Here is a 21,716-nt window from a genome sequence, read left to right as displayed (position 1 = left end):
GTGAATGAAAATGGGTTCTATGGATACCCACGAGTCTCCCCTTTACAGACATGCCCACTTTATGATAATCACATGCAGTTTTGGGGCAAGTCATAGTCAAGTCAGCACACTGACACACTGACAGCTGTTGTTGCCTGTTGGGCTGCAGTTTGTATATTTTTTTATGCTAAATAAAGTACCTGTGAGGGTTTCTGGACAATATTTGTCATGGTTTTGTGTTGTTAATTCATTCCCAATAATAAATACATACATACATTTGCATCAAGCAGCATATCTTTCCACTCCCATGTTGAGAAGAGTATTAAATACTTGACAAATCTCCCTTTAAGGTACATTTTGTTAACAACAGTTAAAAAATGTGCGATTAATCATGATTAACCATGGACAATCATGTGATTAATCGCAATTAAATATTTTAATCGATTGACAGTCCTAGTTTTAGTACCTAACACTCTCTATTGTATGAATTGCGTCGCATATGTATATGTTTTTCAGGTTTGCATGTGGATTTCTCTGCAAGAGAGGCACTGATTTCTCAATAGATATTATTCTACCACGACATTTGGAAATGTTATTCTGGACTGAAGTTGCTCAGCAACTAACTGTTAACTAGCAGTGAAGTAATGTGTCTTACAGGACTTGAACAACTTCCTTGGTTTCATCCGAGGAGAACGCAGCCATCTCATCTTGCTTTTCTTCCTCTCTTCTTTCTCATCTTCCTCAGAATTACTGGATGAGGAGATGTGGCGCTTGCGACTGGGTCCTGTAACAACAACCAGCAGTTTTAATACATTAACCAGTATACAACTGGTTCTTAACACAGGGCTTTCCTCTAAAGCAGAACAGTGATTTGACCGCAGAGCCCCATTAGATGGAACTCATACTCATAATGACTTAATTACATTAAATGTAATTTTTATACTGAATTGTAAAGTTGTTTGGGTGTAGAGGTGACCTAGCTGTGGGGTTAGACATTATAGCGACTGGTAAATCCATTGTGCGCCTGTCAAGTTGAACACAAAAGGTCTTTTACCTGAGAAAAGGTCTCGGCCTGAAGATGGTGTTTTCTGTCAGGATGGATAGTAATGCATTAGTCGTTTGTTTGATCGGCTACAGCTATTTAAAAATCAACTCTTTCAGTGCTCTCATCCATCTGAGATTGTGTCCATCTGATTATAATGAATCAATCGTTCATAAAACAAAGTGTGGAAAAGCCCTACCTCTGTTTTAAGAGCAGCAGTGGGACTGTCCTTAGTGGATGACGGGCTCAGTGAAACCCAGGATGCTGAAGACACTTTACTATAGCCATAACGGCTTCCATGGTTGACGGTGTCTTCAGGGAACGGAGACTCAGGAGGAGAGGGCATGGACGGCTTGTCCAGCTCGAGGAGTGTGGATGTCAACAGGGGTCGAGCGGACAGAGACAAAGGAGACTGAGTTGCTGAGGGTAGACGCTGCTGGATTGGACTTATCTGGAAACAAAGAGGGACAGAAAGTGATGAGAAAATGATGGACAAGAAGAAACATGGCCACTCATTTAATGGCCATCTAATCACCATGGCCTGTCATAAATTGGGGACAGTAAAATGAAAGAGACATTTTCAAGAATGCATTAAGAGGCACAGATGAAGTGTTGCAGCACTATTATCTGCTCTGCCTTGAGTTAAATAGGTCATTTCAATCATGCTACTTAATCACTCAGATCATCATGTGCAATTCCGACATTTTGTACGTGATTATATGATGTATTTTTCAGGGAAAGTTGAATCTCTCAAAAGGCTACTTTGGACTCATGGTTACACACACATTTACACCTTACAGTGGCTTGGTATAATAACCTCAGACCTCTAATGCATTGATTGTTAAAGCGGGGTCTGTATAACTCTGCCAAGTAGTCCACAAAATATTTACTATAAATTATATAATTGTACTGTATCATTAAAAAGTACATATCTACAGATGGGGACCATTTGCGCCATTAAAAAAAGCACATTGTGTCCATTACTCCCACCCATGTTAGCTTTGGGCCAATAAAAACGCTGATATGATTATGACACATCACGTCAATCTGTCATCAATCAGTCACTTCACTAACTCTAACGCAATTTGAACAAAAAAGTATATTTCTAAAAGAAGTATGAAGATGATCAAATTGAAATTCTGTTTATCACTATGAAACAGGTCTCAAGTATTTAGGTTGAAAAGTTTTAGAATACGAGTAGTTCTAATGGCTTCTAATGTTACCCCTAACAACTGTTAGCAGTTGAGGGTTTGGTAGATTCAATGTAACCAAACTGCTCTAAGAGAGAATCTCAAACCTAAAAAATGATTGCTTTCTGTGACCACATTTTCTCAGCTGGCCTGGGAATTTCAACCAGCAATGTTTAGGGTACAGTACGTACTTTTTTAAATTCTTGGTTACTGTTCATGAGCGCCTTCAGTTGTATAATATTTCACAACTCCATTCATGTCACTCTAGTGATTCTCACATGAAGATGTTAAATACCAGGGAACTCCCCGACAGTCATTTGAGCTGATGATGACTCTGAGGTAGTTAAACACTTTTAAGATAATTTATTTTAGTTGCTATTAGGGCTGTCAATCAATTAAAATATTTAATTGCAATTAATCGCATGATTGTCCGTAGTTAATCGTAATTAATCACACTTTTTATCTGTTCAAAATGTACCTTAAAGGGAGAAAAGTAAAGTATTTAATATTCTTAGTGGGGGTGGACAAGCTTTCTTTATGTAAATGTATGTATATATTTATTATTGGAAATCAATTAACAACACAAAACAATGAGAAATATTGTCCAGAAACCCTCACAGGTACTGCATTTAGCATAAGAAATATGCTCAAATTATAAACGGGTAAACTGCAGCCCAACAGGCAACAACAGCTGTCAGTGTGTCAGTGTTCTGACTTGACTATGACTTGCCCCAAACTGCATGTGATTATCATAAAGTGGGCATGTCTGTAAAGTGGAGACTCGTGGGTACCCATAGAACCCATTTACATTGACATATCTTGAGGTCAGAGGTCAAGGGACCCCTTTGAAAATGGCCATGCCAGTTTTTCCTCACCAAAATTTAGTTTCATATAATACCAGTATCTTCACTCTAGCTTTAAAACTGTGCCCGCTACAACCATCAAAATTGCAAGTTGCATTAAAGAATTTAGTGCGTTTAAACAAATTTGCATTAATGCCTTATTATCACGTTCATTTTGACAGCCCTAGGTATTATGCTACATAAAAAAAATCTTGAATGTGATTGAAAACCTTTAACTAATAATTCATATATGGCCCTGAGACCTACATAAGGTGTCAGGGAGGTGCTGTTTTACCTCTGCTGCACTGGGTCCAGTGGGAGCACCGGGTGCAGGGATCAATGAAGGGAGAGAGGCTACAGACTGGATGGATTGAGTCTTGGATGAGCCGTGCTTCTTCTCTGCACTGTAGAAAGAGGAGGGCCTGAAGTGTCCTTTGCTGCTGGCTGCGGAGCGAGGTTTGGGTAGCAGCAGGATTGGCGAGGGGGTGTCTTTGCAGGGAGGGTCGGGGGAGGCAGGGAGTAGGGATCCCCGCGGGGTGAGGAGAGGGGAGCAGGTCAAACCCAAGGTTGGGGCTGACCTCTCGGCAGCTGTGAAGGTCCAAAATAAGCACAGATGTTGAAGCAGCTGGCCTCAGACGTTGAACAGAGTAGGAGGTCAATATATACATGCTTTTCTAAATATCAATTTACAGTTAAGAGGTTGGGGAGCAATAGGTTCATTTATGTAACAGTTTTAAAACGTTCTGCATAAAAGGTGAGAGGGAAAGCAAAATATTACACACGTTTTACATTTTTACAGGCTTGATAGAAAATATCTCATGACTGAGATTTAGCAGGCCAAGTAAAGGCTTTTACATACAATAGGTGCAACAACAAAGGCCACATGAGGACTTGACTAAGATGAAGTCAGGCCCCCCATCAGCCTAAATAATCCCCAAAGGCAGGTGCCTTCATTTATCCTTGAGCTAGTTAAATAAACATGCAGTATCGCTAAGTGAAAACCAAACTGTATCTTGCTATACAATCTTTTCAATGATGGGAAACAAGTTTCAAAAGTGTCAAGTAAGTATGTGGCCACTATGAACAAAAAAAGTCAAATGTTAGCTACAGTAACTGTTGGTGAGTGTCTTACATCTCATCCTCTCGATGAAAGGAGGGGATGGACAGAAAGAGGTCTGTCGGGCAGCCCAGGAATCCTTCAATCCATTCATCTGTTCTTGGGCATTTTTCTTATTTAACTTTGAAGTTTCTGGAAGAACATTCTCAGGCCTCTGCTGCTGAAAAGCAAAGTGTTTCTGTTATACATCAACAAGCATGAAAGCGAATGTTTACATTCAGGACCATGGCTCATTCTGAGTTCAATAGCTAAAAAGTAACATCTTGGTATTTTTTTTTCACATTTTGATGTTAAATGATACACAGCAGGGGGTTTCAAAGTCTGAGAGTGTGGACCCCCCACTCAGACAAGGCTGGAAAAAAAAGCCCCCCTCAACCCCCCTTTGCATTCTTGCTTAGTTTCGCTAAGTTCCTGGATGCCTATGGGATCATGATTATGTTATTTGATTCCAAAGACACTGAACAATTGAGACGAGATAGCTTAAAATTGCTGTTTGACATAACTTCAGATGACGGCAAATACATAAAAAAGGTCTGCCCTAAAGTCTTTATTAGTTTGACTCTGGGAAAGTCGGTAAAACAGTAAAATTCCCCAAAACTACTCTATCTGAACTATCTCTTTAACCAAATCCCACACATTTAGCAGAGTTTAACTAAGATTTTCCAAATTGGACCATTAAAGATCTTATTGATAACATTTTTATGTTGATGAATATTCTTTAAAAAAAAAAAAAAAGAACATCCATCTTTTGGAAAGGTGCGGAATAAAAGTATGGCTTTTCCTGAAAAAAATAATAAAAGAAAATGAATTGGTGGGTCCAAAATGAATGTTTTGTTTAACTCTGTGGAAGATATCTGACGTTTAGTTCCCACTTATAATAGTAAAAAACAACGTTGGTATCACGTGGTTATCAATAGCCCCTTTAACAGTGGGTCTTCACATTACACAAACCTTTAATTATCCAACGTCCTTAATTCACACAACCTAATACTTTTCCAAAGGTAAGCTGGAATGACCTAAATAGAGGGCAGGGTTCCCACCTTGAGACCAGATGGCTTTATTAGATCAGACTGGTTGTTGCGGTCCAGTCTCCTGGATGTTTCTGTGGTTTTCTCAGAGGAGATGCTTTTTCTCTTCTTTACCTCTGGAACCTCTAAACGGGTCTTCTCTCTCTTCCCCTGCTGGCCTGCAAAATGTTTCTGTTGGCAGACAAACCAAAAAGGAATTGATGGTATTATGATGTTAAAATGAGTCTCAGTAAGAGAAGACTGATGTGCAGACTGTCTGTCTTCTGCTTTATTGCTGAATAAAGTTGCCCGTAGCTGAAGCCTCTTGTTTTTTTTCCTGCCAGTGTGATTTTGTTCTCTCTATTTGATGCTTGGAAAACATCCATCTGGGGAGTTCTCTGTTCACATTGTTTGTTCATTTTTGATAGATGCTACCTTATACATGCTCACTAATTAGATTTATTACCTCATTAAAATGATGCAACATTATAAATGTCAACACCAAAGTCACATTAAAATAAATGGTGAGCATTTGGTGATATGTTTTCTGATATATTCAGACTTTCTGGAAGGCAGAATAGATAGCATGAGATATGAACTCAATGACCTCTACCTTGGAGGTGGGTGGCTGCTCTGTCTCCGACTCCGACTCCGACTGGCTGCTCTCTGGCTTCACATAGCTTTTGGATGGTTGTTTTCTGACAGTCTTTTTCTTTGTCACTTGAGCAGCCTCCTGAGCATTCTCCAGATGATTAGCGGAGGAGTGCTATTGTTTTACGGACAAAGACGGTATAATTTTAGTGGAAATCAGTTGGGTTATGCAACAGCACTATAATTAACTGCCGTTTTTCTAATATTACATTGAAATTTTGCACAAGAATCATACTCAACCAAATACAAATGCTTGACACCAAGCATTTTCAGGTATTTGTCTTAAAACAAGTAATACCCACCATTCACTTGTTCGGGAGAAAATGGATTTCTAAATGATTATTGCTGCTCAAGTAGTTTATCAAAATATTGAAACAACTTGCTTGACATTTTCACTGAGCAATGTACTTTGGGAGGAGTAGCAGTCTGTGAGAACAAGGTGTTTCATTATTTAATAGAGCGTCTGGAGCCATGATGCATTTGCTTTATTGACACCATGTTGGTACGGTACTCACTGTACTGCAAGTGCATAACAAGGTATGTCACACCCTGTCCACATGGCGCATCTACAAACGCGTCATTCCAATGTGCTTAGGAGGTGGCACTCCTGCCATTACTAAGCAACCAAAATCTGCGAGCCACAATGATGATGATGATGATGAAGTTGCGGTAATTTAGCAGGAAGGCTCACTGACTAAACTAAACACAATAAAAAAAAAGATAAATGCATTTCCAGCACAGTAAATCCCTCTCAATAGCTTTACACTCGATTTCACTTTGTCAGTCTGGCTGACCTTTCAACTGGATGATGTGCCGTCCTCGGAAGGAAAAGGATGAAACAAGTGATGTAGTCCGTGGGACAGATCGTAAAGCTCTGGGCCTCCACATATTTACCATAGACTAATATTTACGGAAGAAAGAGAAGATATCTGCCTGCTGTGATTGGCCGTTCCTCGTCACATGACATGTGGTGCGCGCTGCAGTCGTTGCGGCCTGAAAAATAGCCGCTTGGGAGCGCTGCGCACCGTACACGCTGATCGTGTACGGCCCCTTTGACTGCATGAAAGTTGGCATTTGTTGAACTATTTGGAGTTAAGATGTCTGCTCCATTGTAATACTGAGTTTGATCATACTGGTATGTAGCATTGCTTTAATTAACAGAATACCAAAATGGCAAATGGTATGGGCAGATCCACAATACTTAGAGAGATATTAAACAATTAACGTACTTTTAAAAAGAGAAAGTAACGTAAGTAATTTGCCTCGGGATCAGGAAGCTTCTCTGACTCTGACTGGCTGTTATCAGTGTCTGGGTCCCTGTAGCATTTGGTAGAGATGGCTGCAGTTCTCTGGGGCCTCCTGCCTGCTGCATGTGGTCTATTGGGTGCTGCCGGCTTCGCCGTCTTCTTTGGCTGCTCCACTCTCTCCTCCACTTCAGGCTTCTTCTGATTAAACAACAATGACACACTGTGGCTGACTGGGATAGTGCATCACAGGCTTAAAGAACATTATTTACAAAAAAAAACAATACTTACCTTATTGGGTTTGGTATTGCCCTTTACAGGTTTTTGATAGGGTGGGTGTAAATCTGGGGATTCATCTGTAATGACAGAAAGTTTTATGGAAATACTGATTAAATAATTGTATCAACATGCAGTCTTAATGTGATGAATTCCAGATTGTAAGCAGCATGAATGTGCGGCTTTAATGGCCTACATGAAGTATGAGGTGACACAGCTTTGGGCTTGACGGGCGCCTGCCTGGGGTATTTGATAATCTGGGGTTTCCTGCTAGATTCCCTCAGCCAGCTGACATCTGTTGTGGAATAGTCTGTGTCACTAAACAGAGGTTTCTTCACATATGGCTTCTCCTGCAACACACAAGGCAAGGTAGTAGAAGACAGGGAGGGAGATAGATAGATAGATAGGAAGAGAGAGACACACAGAGAGTAATATGGTTTATTGGCTAATACATGGTGTATTTCAATTTTGTGATTGCTGCATAATTATTAGCCTAATAATGTAGGCCATAACAATTGAAAAGTGGGCTTTCCTCATGTTTCCCTGACAAGAGCAGAGCTACACACATGCAGTAAGCATGCATACATGTGTCTACCGACATTGGGCCTCACGTAAGAACATTTAGTATTCTCGTCTTAACCGTCTTACTTTTTTTCATACGAGTGTTCCACGTCAGATTCAGGAAAGGCTCCTAACTTCAGATGTGTAAATGACATGCGCAAACATGATGATTGCCAGCGGTGCGTTCATGAGATTTGTATATTTGCATAATTAACACCCCAAAGATTCCATATAAGGCTACTCGTCCTGCCCCATTCATCTGTGTCTACCAATATTTCAGCATGTTGTCTGAGGACAGGATTAAGATGTCTGCTCCATTGTAATACTGAGTTTGATCATACTGGTATGTAGCATTGCTTTAATTAACAGAATACCAAAATGGCAAATGGTATGGGCAGATCCACAATACTTAGAGTGATATTAAACAATTAACGTACTTTTAAAAAGAGAAAGTGACGTAAGATAAAGGGAAGTATTTTGCCTTGGGATCAGGAGGCTTCTCTGACTCTGACTGGCTGTTATCAGTATCTGGGTCCCTGTAGCTCTTGGTAGAGACGACTGCAGTTCTCTGGGACCTCCTGCCTGCTGCATGTCGTCTACTGGGTGCTGCTGCCGGCTTCACTGTCTTCTTTGGTTGCTCCACTCTCTCCTTCACTTCAGGCTTCTTCTGATTAAACGACAATGACACACTGTGGCTGACTGGGATAGTGCATCACAGGCTTAAAGAACATTATTTACAAAAAAAAACAATACTTACCTTATTGGGTTTGGTATTGCCCTTTACAGGTTTTTGATAGGGTGGGTGTAAATCTGGGGATTCATCTGTAATGACAGAAAGTTTTATGGAAATACTGATTAAATAATTGTATCAACATGCAGTCTTAATGTGATGAATTCCAGATTGTAAGCAGCATGAATGTGCGGCTTTAATGGCCTACATGAAGTATGAGGTGACACAGCTTTGGGCTTGACGGGCGCCTGCCTGGGGTATTTGACAATTTGGGGTTTGGGTTTCCTGCTAGATTCCCTCAGCCAGCTGACATCTGTCGTGGAATAGTCTGTGTCACTGAACAGATGCTTCTTCACATGCCTCTTCTCCTGTAATACACAAGGCAAGGTAGTGGAATACAGGGAGACAGAAAAAAGGGAGAGAGACACGAAGTGAGATGGTTTATTGGCTAGCACATGGCATATTTCAATTTTGTGATTGCACGTCTACAGACATTGAGAGACAGACACACACACACACAGAGAGTCTCTACCAGCTTCAACTGTTAATACATATAATAAAACACTACAAAATAATGAAAGTATACTTTTGCCACAGGTTGTCCTTTCTTGGTTGTGCTGAGGAGTGCTGAGGAGTCATGGATGCTGCTGTCAAACAATATGGGGAATATGAAATTAGACAGTTTTTAATACATAATCTTAACAAAAGATTACTGTCCCAAAGATAGCATTTCTCGTCAGTAGGGGTGTAACGATACATCGATATGGATGGATGCATCGATTCAATGATAAATGATGCAATATCATCGATGCTAAGTGAAAACATTGATATATACTGTCATCTTTACACCTGTTCCACCATGTCTGTTCAAGTGCACCTCCTTTGTAAAACATCCAAACAGTGCTTAAACATGAGAAATGTGGCACTTTATAGCGAACAGCAGGAGGTCTATTTTTATTAAAAAATAAATTTAAAAGATCTGGAAGAGCCCAGTAATAAAATTGTCAAATCATATTTTATTTTTTTTGAATTGATATAAATGTTACTGATTGTGTTAAAGGATATCATTCGCAGGGCCCTGAATTGAATCAAATCAAAATCGTATCGTATCAGCAAATATCGTATTTTTGTCCAAATAATCAATAAACTATTCTACTCGACAGTCCACAGGCCATTTTCAACTGTCAGACCTACCTGCTTGATATGGCAGAAGTGTTAGTGAAGGTTTTTTTCTTTCCCTAAAGAGCAATAAAACAGACTTTAAACACTACAGTGGCATACCAAGTACTCAGGTATAATACATCCAGGTGTCAAGGTATAAAATAACGGACATTAGTAATATTTACCCCGATACTCAATGGTGTATCAATGTCGAATGCAAAGATATCTTTTCTGTAAAACAGAAAAAAAGGTATTAAATACATCCTAAAAGCCACTGAAATATCCAAACATACCTCAAACATTTTAACAGACTTGTATTACCTCTGTCTCGTAGAGTTTGTTGTGGTTTTGATGTGAGATTTCACTAGGCTTACAGCTCCCGATACTTCTCTCTATAGCAGATAAAGATCATCTTTAGTAAATCAAGCAGGAGTAAAGTAACTTAAAGTTACTCCTCGCCATGAATAAAGTAATGATCACTTACGTTAGCAGTTGATAACCAGCTCATATTGAAGACAGGCCTATTACAAAAACAGTCAATAAGCGGCGCAGTTATGCTAGCGATGACATTTGTTCATTTACTGCAACATAATGCAGCTCTACAATCATCAATGTGTATACCTGTCGACGAGAGGATGAATCCAGTTCTTAGGGATAATGCCTGCGGTATCTTTCGCTGTGGATTTGGTGTTAATCTCATAATGGCTGGAGATGAGCTTCACCATGCTGCCTGCAACCTCTGAATCTCTCTGCATAGAGACAGTAGGTGTGAGAATCCCAATATACAACATGAATAACCTTAGAATTGACAGTAAGATACCTTCTCTTTGCTTCGAAGGGTCATATCAGTTTCAACCTTAGCATTGGGTGGTACTCTCTTCTGCAGAGCTTTGGTTGTGGAAGCCTTGGCTGATGCTTTGGCTGGAGCTTTGACTGGAGCGGCATCTGCCTCCAGTGATATCTGGCGTTTGCTCTTCCCTTTGGTCGGGCCATTTCCCTGGGCCTGCTGCTCAGAGCTTTTGCCTTTAGACATTTTCTTCTGGGGTGCAGGATCTTGGTTGCTCTCACTGAGGACCTGCTGCAGGCGCTGGGTGAGTTCGGTGTGGAGCTGCTTTTGGCTGATTGAGCCTGGAACTGACGCTCTCTGTGTTGAGGACGGGCGCTCCTGCTGCGGTGCCAAACTTGAACGAGACTCTAAAGAAAAGAATGACAGTCGTTTTTTTGACTAGCTACTGTAGGTTTTGTGTGTGCATAACTAGCTTTTAATATGCAAAAACATTTAGTGATGACTCAGAGATAGTGAAAATATTTGATGACTTCTTTGCCTACCAGATCTTGACAGAGAATTTGACATGTTCTGTGTGGGCATCATTAGCATTTCAGAAACGGACAGTTTGTTCCAGTTAAAATATCTGCAATTTGAACAGATAAATGTTAAGCTATACACTCATACACATACTGTATAAACACAAATACACACGACATTACCAATCAGAGCATCGGCTCCTCTGACGGCAGTAGATTTACAAACAGTGAGGAGGTTCTTCACAGTGCTTACATGTTTCTCTCAGTTCTGGGTTGGGTGTCAGGGACAAAACTAGGCTCTGTAAGTAAAAAGATCAGTGGTGGGTTCAAGGTTCAAGTGTCTCTGAAGAATAACAATGCAGCTGTATTTCCTGGCTAAGCTAAAGTTACTATAGCAATACAATACCCAGAGACTGTTCTTCTCCCTGTCCAGCTAGAACCATATCTACTGCTTTTGCCACTGGTATGTTCTGTAGGACAAGCAGAGACAACAAGTGCAGCGGAATTATATATTTTGCACCAGACAGCTAGAAGAGAAATCCTGTTTGAGACCAATAGCCTCAAACATTATCTGGGACTTCAGATTTTATATTAATAGTTGATACATGTAATTACTAGGGCTGTCAAACGATTCAAATATTTAATCGCGACTAATCGTGATCAACTACTAATAATCTTGCGATTAATTGCGACTAAATATTTAAATTTTGCAAACTTTTTATCTGTTCAAAATGTACCTTAAAGGGAGATTTGTCAAGTATTTAATACTCTTATCAACATGGGAGTGGATAAATATGCTGCTTTATGCAAATGTATGTATATATTTATATTGGAAATCAATTAACAACACAAAACAATGACAAATATTGTCCAGAATCCCTCACAGGTACTGCATTTAGCATAAAAAATATGCTCAAATCATAACATGCTAAACTGCAGCCCAACAGGCAACAACAGCTATCAGTGTGCTGACTTGACTATGACTTGCCCCAAACTGCATGTGATTATCATAAAGTGGGCATGTCTGTAAAGGGGAGACTCGTGGGTACCCATAGAACCCATTTACATTCACATATCTGGAGGTTAGAGGTCAAGGTACTCCTTTAAAAAAAGGCCATGCCAGTTTTTCCTCACCAAAAGCATAAGTTTGGAGCGTTATTTAGCTAGTATGACATGGTTGGTACCTATGGATTCCTTAGGTTTTCTAGTTTCATATGAAGCCTGTATCTTTACTCTAGATTTAAAACTGAGCCCACTGCAACCTCTAAAAGATTGATTGCGTAAATTTAGTGGCGTTAACTTTGACAGCCCTAGTAATTACTAAGATTATTCAAAACAATATTGCTGTGTTCATAGTTCAATCATATCACATCCTCATACATGTATACTGAATACAGTTCAAAACGATTGTAGACAACACATACTAGCTTAACTTTAATGAAAAACATATTAGTTTGGTGATTATACCTTTTTGTGTTTGTCAGGCTTGTTCTTACTAGACAGTTTGGAAGCCGAGCTCTGCAGAGACTTAGCACTCTGAGACAGACACCATGAAATTAAACACAATTACAAAACACATTTACATACTAATGTCACATTTTGGGCTTGCTGAGGTTAAATGGAGAATTCAGTATACGTCATACCTGCTCTGTCATGCCACCTGCTATTGTGCTGTTAGGTGTTGTGCCATTACTGCAGAACTTAGCAGTTGTCCTTAACTCTTCCAGGTAAAGTTCAGCTTGTCTATCACATGAACGAACCATCTCCAGGGATGGCTTCCCCTTACGCTTGACTGAAGTGTCTAAAAGGGAAAGAAGAAGTAAAGAGCAATGTCATAGTTGAGAGCTGTATTGACAAACGTTGCTTTAATTCATCTTTGTGGACAATAACAACGAAGAAAAGATCTTTTGATTTATTGTATTCTAACCCCTGTATTTCTCTCACTAGATGTGAACCAAGCAGTATCTATCATAACGTTTCCTCCCCAACCACACGGCACAGTTATGCAATCTTTAAAAAAAACTTGATGACATAAATGGTGAAAAAATGTTCACAGTACATCGCTAATCTGTCCTTGACATGAAAACGTTCAGGAAGTCCTGTAATAAGAATCATATAATAAAATAGTTTAGTAAAGCAGATTTTTAATGCAAAATAAAAGTTTGCATATTGTACTATTAACCCTGTATTAATCAAGGAATATAAAAATATATAAATAAACAATATAAAATTGCAGCACAATAAATCTGATTCCATTGCAAATAGGCTAAATCTTATAACTGGGTTCATTTTAATTTTTTTAAGAATTTAAATTCAATTTATTTTAAACTTTTAAGGACTGATGATACCATGAACATAACACAATAACACTGGAACTGGTGTGACAGCAGTTTTGGACAGTTTCTGGGGACACCTACTTGATGACATAACGGCAGAGAGGGAATTGGCACAATGCACACTTCCTCCTGCACTGCTGCTGATGAAGGTGGCGGACTCTGAAATCCTCATCGCGGTCGGGGTCACCATCTGGATGGAGAATCACAATGTGGCTGTGAATCCTTCGTGTGAATGGTCAATTTAAGTGTGATACTAAAAGTTTTTTTCTTTAATTGTAATCCTTTCCACATGCACAGGATCATCTACAGAATAGAAATATAGATATTCTACAGTCAATAGGGATTCAATGTCTTCAGTGTCATCAACACCTCCTTGGTAGGGAAAATACTGGCCAGCCAAAGGCTTGAACCTGATAGGATTGGTTCCCTTGCTCTCTGCGCCCCCTACTGGCCTTAACGGATAGTTTTTAAGGCGTTTCAGTTGGAGATCTAAGTGTCCGGTGCATATTTTTACAGCAAAACTGTAACCAAAAGTCACACTTTTTGAGTGTGGTTGAGTGAGTCCGGTGGACTCTGGTGAGTCATCTTTTGTAGGCCTAAAACATAGTGGCGTTATGTGGTGGATTGTTACGTTAAATCATTTTATACAAAATAGTGTAATAACAGGACAAAACCACTGTTCTGTCTTAACATCCATTTAATGTACTTGGGATAATTAGAAAAACAGACCAGTCCAAAAGACCTGGAGAGCCTGGTTATGTGTGTCTATGAGCAGGTATGTCAGGGACGGTTGTCTTTGACAAACCTGTGCATTAAGTACAGTTAAGTGCATTTAAATGATACATATTTGATTTATTATAGAGCACAAAATTCTTTCACCTGTACAGGTGCAGACGGGACAGGTAAAAGATGGGAGGCAGCATTTTTCTCACTTTCACCAACGGACGTCTGACTCTCTGGAACAACCTGCATGGAGAGTGGAATACAGTACAAACACACAAATGTTGTCATGCTGTTTTGCCCTTTTTTCCAGGGCTTTTTCAAAATGTTAAACACACTTCTGATATAATAATATCATATTAATGTACCTAATTTCTAAGCCCAAACACTAGTCATACATTTATTTTTATCTGGAGCCATATCCCATCTACTGAATGTGTAACTTAGACCTTGTATACTGACAATTTGATATAAGCTGATCTCAAAAATGAGGCAGTCCCATCCACAAGTAAGCATCTGCTCCAACTGTCTCCAGTTTAGTACATTTTTGTATTTGTAATGACCTGATTGTTCACATCATAACTGTATATTGAGAGCGTTATGCTACAGACCATTGTTTACCTGAGAGATGTTGTCCTCCATTGTAATTTTAACTGTAGTCTTCACTACAGATGTGCCCGTCTTCCCCACAAAGACCTGACAGGAAGAGACACTTGTTAATGCAAACTGACACAATTATTATGAACACACTGTAGACCAGAGCCAAAGCAAGAATGCTGTGGTTTACATTTTTTTTTCATGGGATGCCAAGTTCTTTTCAATGTCATTATTGTGCATCTAACATTTAATAGTGTTTTTGAAGGATGGAGGGAATAAACAATGACCTACTTTGTTTTTGCTGGGTCCATAGACTGTACGAGCAGCCTGCAGGACGTCCAGGGAGGAGCTGAAGTGGATGGTAAGACTTGATCCTTCCACCGCACCCACGACCACCAACTCTGACAACTTTAACTGCAAAACTTGCCTCTTGCCCTCCTCTAGAGATAAAGAACACTCAGTTTTATAATTACTAGGGCTGTCAATCAATTAAAACATTTAATCGTGATTAATGATGCATGATTGTCCAAAGTTAATCATGATTAATCGCAATTTTTTTATCCGTTCAAAATGTACCTTAAAGGGAGAAGTATGTAATACTCTTATCAACATGGGAGTGGGCAAATATACTGCTTTATGCAAATGTATGTATATATTTATTACTGGAAATCAATTAACAACACAAAACAATGACAGATATTGTCCAGAAACCCTCACAGGTACTGCATTTAACATAAAAAATATGCTCAAATCATAACATGGCAAACTGCAGCCCAACAGGCAACAACAGCTGTCAGTGTGTCAGTGTGCTGACTTGACTATGACTTGCCCCAAACTGCATGTGATTATCATAAAGTGGGCATGTCTGTAAAAGGGTGACTCGTGGGTACCCATAGAACCCATTTACATTCACATATCTGGAGGTCAAAGGTCAAGGGGACCCCTTTGAAAATGGCCATGCCAGTTTTTCATCACCAAAATTTAGCTCAAGTTTGGAGCGTTATTTAACCTCCTTCACGACAAGCTAGTATGACACAGTTGGTACCATTGGATTTCTTAGGTTTTTTTCTAGTTTCATATGATGCCAGTATCTTCACTCTAGTTTTAAAACTGAGCCCGAGAAAACCTAAAAATTGCAGGTTGTGTTAATGGGTTATTTGCTTTAACGCGTTAACTTTGACAGCCCTAATATTTACACACACTTACTCATGCATACGAGCAAATATATAAAAGATATGGTGAGTCACATGTAAGTCAAAATGGCCTGTTATTGTCCTGAAGTTTAGAGCTCTTGGTTAATCGGTTATGCGTGTTTCCAGACTACAGACTATAAACCCACCTCTTCACCAAGGCCTATGGCCCCTAGCTACTGTTATGTTTCATTTGTTCTGTTTATTTATGTCTTTGTTAAGCGTCCTTGGGTTTCATGAAAGGCGCTATATAAATCCAAGCTATTATTATTATTATTATAGCAAATGTCTTCAAAGACACAAATCTATCAATTTCATTTATGCATCAAAATACCTGTGGTTTAACAGACAATTGCTATTTTTCTATCAATCCATATATGGATGGATATATGGAATACCATAATGCACATATAATAGTTGATTGAAATTTGCAGTTAGGGGGCTGAGCAAATAAACACAAATGCATTGGTCTCTGTGTGCTTTGATTACCTGTAACAGTGTAGCTTTGGACTTCATTCTCATTGATGCATAATGTTTCCCACTGGCCCTCCTACATGGAGAGGAAAGCACTTTACTTTAGGCTCTAACAGATATACAGTGTTCTACTGTTGATTATGCACTTTTTGATTTTCACTCTCATGAAGGATTAAAGTACCTGTGCTTCTTCATCAGACAAAGAGAAGTAAAAGGAGATGCTGTGGCTGTCGAGGTTGAAGTCGATCCAAAACTCTTCCAGCTTCTCATCGGCGGGCATCAGCAGCTGACAACATAAGCACAATCCTTCCAACACATCTACTAATACACTTAGGAGTACATTATCAGGATTGTGACATTCCGCCTTACATGAAAACTGTTTTAACACTTAAATGAGCAGTTAATTGTACCAAGAAGACAAAGGCTCTGTGGCATTGTCTTGAATGTGCTGTGAGACTCAGACAAACACAATCTGTATTTTTCTTTTGACATTTCTTCCATTTCTTTGAACCATAGAAATCCTGTTGATACTGACCTCATGCTTGTCCAGATAAACCTCCAAACAAGGATAGGAATACACTCTGTAGTACATAGAGGACATTGTTATTCAGTTGTGTGTTCCCTACCTTTGTCCTATCAAGGACCCCCAAATACTGTTTGTATTTAGAGAATTTATTGAAAAGATAATGTCAGAAATTAGCTGACACAGAATTACACAACGGTTTGTTCTATGGGAGTGTGATATCACTGACAGGTAGAGAGGCAGAACTATGATCAAAACAGTCACTCTTATTTATTCTCTCATTGTGCTTGAGTAAAGGGTGTGAAATAACAGTTAAATTGAAATATTCCTAACCCTAATAGTCCCTCAAGTTCCCCAGACCATATACTTGTGAGACACTGAGTTATGGTGTTTGTGTACCTTCTCCTGTCTCCCTGCATCCCATTCACCAAGTTCAGAAACTTGCGACAATCCTGAAATCACACACACACTTATATTATTTATACATTGCCACTGTAGTGCAACAAAAAGGAAATGCAAATGAGAGGCAAAGGTGATGCACTTGGATAAATTACAAGTTTTTACCGTCTCAAACTCAGAGTCACGTATCTTGGCAAAGGCAGTGGCCACATGCTCCATGCTGAACCATCGATCTGCCAGCTCCTTCCTCTGCTCAGGAGTGGCCATTCTGCACAATGCCTCCATCAGAGCCGTCTGCAAGTCGTAATCTGACACAAACAAACATTTTTTTGCACCTGTGTATGGTTCTGGGTGAAGAGAGATGGTGCTATTCATAAAAGATACTTACCACCACCCTTCAATATCTGACCAGCCAGCTTGACCCTGTAGAAATGTAATGAAAAAGTAAAAATTCAAGAGCGTGTGGTTACAAAAATGAGTATTAATGATCTACTATGAGGAATCTACCATGACATACATGATATCTGAGGCCTCCTGTGATGTTAGGATCTTCCTCTCTTTCTTAAACTCCGCTGGGATTTTGTCCAGAATTAAGTTAAATTTACGAATTGCCTGTTAGAACATTGTTAGCAAGTTAATTTATGAGCAAACAGATGATTCACAGTTTTTAATGCTGCTCCAAAAATAAATGTAGTTATTAAAACCATTGCAAACCTCTTTTTGGATCAGGATGTAGATTCTGGGGTCTACTGTCAATTGACCAACAGGATACATGAAGGACTCTGTGATTTTGCACGTTCCTGCAAAGAAACATGTTGCGGTAATACTGTGAATAGAGAAAGTTTTTTTCTTATATCCTAAGATTCATCATGAAAGTTGATGTGGTTCTAATAAGCTTGTCTTGTATGATAAATGCTCATTATGTTTCCACCTGAATCCATTCACACAATCTTTCAGTCTATAATGAACAGAATTACCTCAAAATAACATTCAGAGAACCTGATTTGATAGCACCCTCAAACAAGTGGAATTAAAATGACAAATTTTGACACTAGAGTAAGGAGAATTTAACGCTCTTTTATCTGTGGAACAGACAATGAGACTCAAGTAATGCTGTGACTTTAAGATTACACTATTAAATAAATAATGAAGTTTCTAAACATTTTATTAACTCAAGGTGGAATATACTCCACTTGGGCCCTAAAAAGGGGTAATTGAAGATAACACGCACACACTGAGGATGGAATACAAAGAAAGAAAAAGAAATGTACAAGCGTACCCTCTTTGCTTGCTTCATGAATTGCCTGTAACAGGGAGGAAAGAAAACAGTTTGACATTGTGGACACACTAAAGAGTGGTACGTTGTTCCATTATATGAAGTGTGTTTTACTGTTAGACATCAGCTTACCATTAAGGCATCAAGGAAGTCCTCAGAGAGGTTGAACAAGGTCTCATCCCACTGCGGGCCACACTGGATCCACAGTTGCCTGCATTTCTCAAACCACTGCACCATGTGCACAAAACCAGGTTCAATCAACAACTGACTTAATACATTTACTTATAAAGCACTTACACACTGTGTGTCTGTTTGTATCAGATGTATACTTATCTTTTTGAGGACTTGACTTGTTATTCCTGACAGTCCTTGACAAACACCAGGCAGTTGCAGGTTTTTCCCAGACTTGTAGAGGACCGCGAGACCCAAACCAGCTGACTTGGAATCCTTATGATCCAAACCCTACATAAATAACATAGATATATGGTTTCATCAAACCTACAAACAACAGACCCACAAGGCACACAATCTAGACAAACAATATCAGGCAATACAACAACAGAACAAGAGCAGCAAGTAGTAAAGACAAACAATCACAACAAGCAATATTTAACAGCAATCACTACATAAAAGATATGCAGACTAGTAAACAAGCATCAGGCATATTAGGTACATCTTACCCTGCTGACAAGTTTATCCAATTTGGTGAGAAACTGTTGGGAACATTTCATGGGGGTCTCTTCATATATGTTGCTTTGCAAGAATACATCCAGTGCTTGGACATCCCCGCTCTTTAACGCCTCATCAATGACTTTCTCCAACTGCACATGAAAAAGATTCATCAAACTTTTCACCAGTACTTCAACAATAAATATTTAAGTAGCGTTACATTAAATGACATGCTGGTAAGGTTTCCCACCTGACACAGCCCCGGTGCCATGTTTTCTTCAGAGGAACAGCTTTACTGCTGCTTGGCCTCTGCTGTCTTCAAAAAGACTGTAAAGGTAAATGGCAAACATCAACCTGCCGATCTTAACGCTATCCAATCCAAATTAATTTGTAAAACACATTTAAAAAGAACAACAGTTGACGATAGTGCTGTACAATCAAAATATAGCAAAAACCATAAAAACAACGCCACAAAACAAATTTCTAAAAGACAAATGACAATAATATAGATTCTTGATTTGATTTGATTATTATTGTGTCATGCATAAATAATATGACCAGCCCAAACGGGCTTACAAGACACCATTATTTCGAAAATAAAGAAAAGACAAAGGCAGAAACCAGAGTAGCAGCATAAATTACAAATAATACTAAACAAATAAACCATCCTGACGTTTTTTTCCAAGAAACAAAAGTTGCCAACTTATAAGCATTCAAATTAAATATCGATTTCATTCTGTCATCATCTGAGCACCAAAACATTTCTGGATTTTTAACAGACATTTCATTTAAAATAGTAGTTCGTAACTCATCATAGTATGGACAATACAAAAGAAAATGTGATTCATTTTCTCCTAACTCGCATACTTCGCACAACTTGTTGTCCTCCTGGATGTTTTTAAATCTACCAACTTCAAGGGCCAGAGGAAGGATTCCTGTTCTTAACTGTTCAACTAAAATACTTTTTACTCCTTTATAAGTTTGCTATAACATAAGATTCAGTGCAAAAATTGTGCTTGATTTGAATATGTGTTTTTTGTTTAAACAATATATCTTTCAACCGTTGTTCTTCAAATCTAGCAAGTAACTTTTTTCTAATTGTGTCCATGCTGCATGATAAATTATTACTATACATATACTGTAATTCAGCTTCCTCAAAAAATAGCATGAAGTTCTGTAGCCCATGGAGCAAGGTCTGAAATTAAGTTTTTTCCTCACGTGCCACTGTGGCAGGTCACTGAACATTTCTACTAGCCACACAATTTTTTTGTCTACCACTTCTGAAATCTATGTAGAACGCTTTAGAATTGTAAACACTAGAACTGTGTATTAGCAATAATCTGGCGATACGATACATATCATGATACAGGGGTTACAATTCAACATATCGCGACATAATGCAGTACTGTAAGCAAGGCAATATATTGATTTTTTAAAAATCTAATTTAGGAAAACGGTCATAGTATAAAAAACACACCCCTACATGTATAAAATCTGAGTACAAAAATGTTTTTTAAACTTTTTTATACAATCAGAATAGTAGGATCCGCATTTCTCTTTGCAAATAAAATACAATAAAATATTGACTTAATTCATCTTTGCTTGTAAACTATTAATTAGAAATCAATACAGGGTTTTTGAGAATCGATACAGTATCACAAAACATAATATTGCAATACTCCATATTTTTTATATTTTCTCACACCCCTAGTACACACTGAGTTAGCGGTAACAGACAGTAGAAATATGGATCATGTAACCTTAATCACTGACTATTTTTAATTTAGGAATTGCTTTTGAAAAATAATATTTCTTAATATAAGGAAAACCTGCCTGCCATGTAATGTAAACAGAGGTAATTGCACTTGTAAAATAGGTAGGGTAGCCGAATAAATAAATATAAACATAAGTGTTAAACTAGAGGTATAAATTATAAAAATAGATGTAATGTAAACAGAGGTAATTGCACTTGTAAAATAGGTAGGGTAGCCGAATAAATAAATATAAACAGAAGTGTTACACTAGAAGTATAAAATATAAAAGTAGATATAATGTAAACAGAGGTAATTGCACTTGTATAATAGGTAGGGTAGATTTAATAAATAAATATAAACAGAAGTGTTACCCTACAGGTATAAAATATAAAAATAGATGTTATGTAAACAGAGGTAATTGCACTTGTAAAATAGGAAGGGTAGATTTAATAAATAAATATAAACAGAAGTGTTACACTAGAAGTATAAAATATAAAAGTAGATGTAATGTAAACAGAGGTAATTGCACTTGTATAATAGGTAGGGTAGATGTAATAAATAAAATGTAAACAAAGGTAGTTGCACTTGAGGTGTATATTGCATCAAGGATATATTGCACAGACAAATGTATTTCACATTCAGTGTATTAATATTGCACAGATTTATTGTTTGT

The 21,716-nt window shown here is 38.4% G+C and overlaps 1 protein-coding gene across 9 annotated transcripts in view; it reads right to left on the bottom strand.

Annotated features, from left to right (window-relative positions):
* Positions 1-21,716, bottom strand: part of sycp2 (synaptonemal complex protein 2) — a 28,059-nt gene that overhangs the window by 5,690 nt on the left and 653 nt on the right. The window contains exons 2-43 of one of the 9 annotated variants that reach the window (XM_037771974.1): positions 19,540-19,616; positions 19,301-19,441; positions 18,954-19,082; positions 18,753-18,857; positions 18,624-18,648; positions 18,059-18,144; positions 17,862-17,956; positions 17,733-17,767; positions 17,510-17,652; positions 17,345-17,397; positions 16,958-17,003; positions 16,604-16,708; positions 16,438-16,498; positions 15,050-15,198; positions 14,783-14,857; positions 14,321-14,407; positions 13,523-13,631; positions 12,749-12,906; positions 12,573-12,641; positions 11,512-11,575; positions 11,359-11,404; positions 11,130-11,212; positions 10,621-10,994; positions 10,422-10,549; positions 10,285-10,321; positions 10,122-10,192; positions 9,986-10,031; positions 9,834-9,877; positions 9,226-9,286; positions 8,848-9,007; positions 8,667-8,731; positions 8,391-8,576; positions 7,545-7,698; positions 7,364-7,428; positions 7,091-7,273; positions 5,791-5,943; positions 5,211-5,369; positions 4,186-4,330; positions 3,349-3,641; positions 1,221-1,472; positions 1,034-1,067; positions 635-763 (exon numbers count right to left, since the gene is read on the bottom strand). In XM_037771974.1, the coding sequence (XP_037627902.1) occupies positions 635-763; positions 1,034-1,067; positions 1,221-1,472; positions 3,349-3,641; positions 4,186-4,330; positions 5,211-5,369; positions 5,791-5,943; positions 7,091-7,273; positions 7,364-7,428; positions 7,545-7,698; positions 8,391-8,576; positions 8,667-8,731; positions 8,848-9,007; positions 9,226-9,286; positions 9,834-9,877; positions 9,986-10,031; positions 10,122-10,192; positions 10,285-10,321; positions 10,422-10,549; positions 10,621-10,994; positions 11,130-11,212; positions 11,359-11,404; positions 11,512-11,575; positions 12,573-12,641; positions 12,749-12,906; positions 13,523-13,631; positions 14,321-14,407; positions 14,783-14,857; positions 15,050-15,198; positions 16,438-16,498; positions 16,604-16,708; positions 16,958-17,003; positions 17,345-17,397; positions 17,510-17,652; positions 17,733-17,767; positions 17,862-17,956; positions 18,059-18,144; positions 18,624-18,648; positions 18,753-18,857; positions 18,954-19,082; positions 19,301-19,441; positions 19,540-19,560 (4,624 nt within the window). In that variant the 5' untranslated portion in view covers positions 19,561-19,616. The remainder of the gene's footprint in view (positions 1-634; positions 764-1,033; positions 1,068-1,220; positions 1,473-3,348; positions 3,642-4,185; positions 4,331-5,210; positions 5,370-5,790; positions 5,944-7,090; positions 7,274-7,363; positions 7,429-7,544; positions 7,699-8,390; positions 8,577-8,666; positions 8,732-8,847; positions 9,008-9,225; positions 9,287-9,833; positions 9,878-9,985; positions 10,032-10,121; positions 10,193-10,284; positions 10,322-10,421; positions 10,550-10,620; positions 10,995-11,129; positions 11,213-11,358; positions 11,405-11,511; positions 11,576-12,572; positions 12,642-12,748; positions 12,907-13,522; positions 13,632-14,320; positions 14,408-14,782; positions 14,858-15,049; positions 15,199-16,437; positions 16,499-16,603; positions 16,709-16,957; positions 17,004-17,344; positions 17,398-17,509; positions 17,653-17,732; positions 17,768-17,861; positions 17,957-18,058; positions 18,145-18,623; positions 18,649-18,752; positions 18,858-18,953; positions 19,083-19,300; positions 19,442-19,539; positions 19,617-21,716) is intronic. The other 8 variants (XM_037771976.1, XM_037771977.1, XM_037771978.1 and 5 more) reach the window with 8 other exon arrangements.

The sequence above is a fragment of the Sebastes umbrosus genome, chromosome 6 (genome assembly GCF_015220745.1).
Source record: "Sebastes umbrosus isolate fSebUmb1 chromosome 6, fSebUmb1.pri, whole genome shotgun sequence".
NCBI classification, from domain to species: domain Eukaryota; kingdom Metazoa; phylum Chordata; class Actinopteri; order Perciformes; family Sebastidae; genus Sebastes; species Sebastes umbrosus.
The sequence above is the reverse complement of the archived record's forward strand: the minus strand, read 5'-3'. Positions and strand labels throughout refer to the sequence as shown.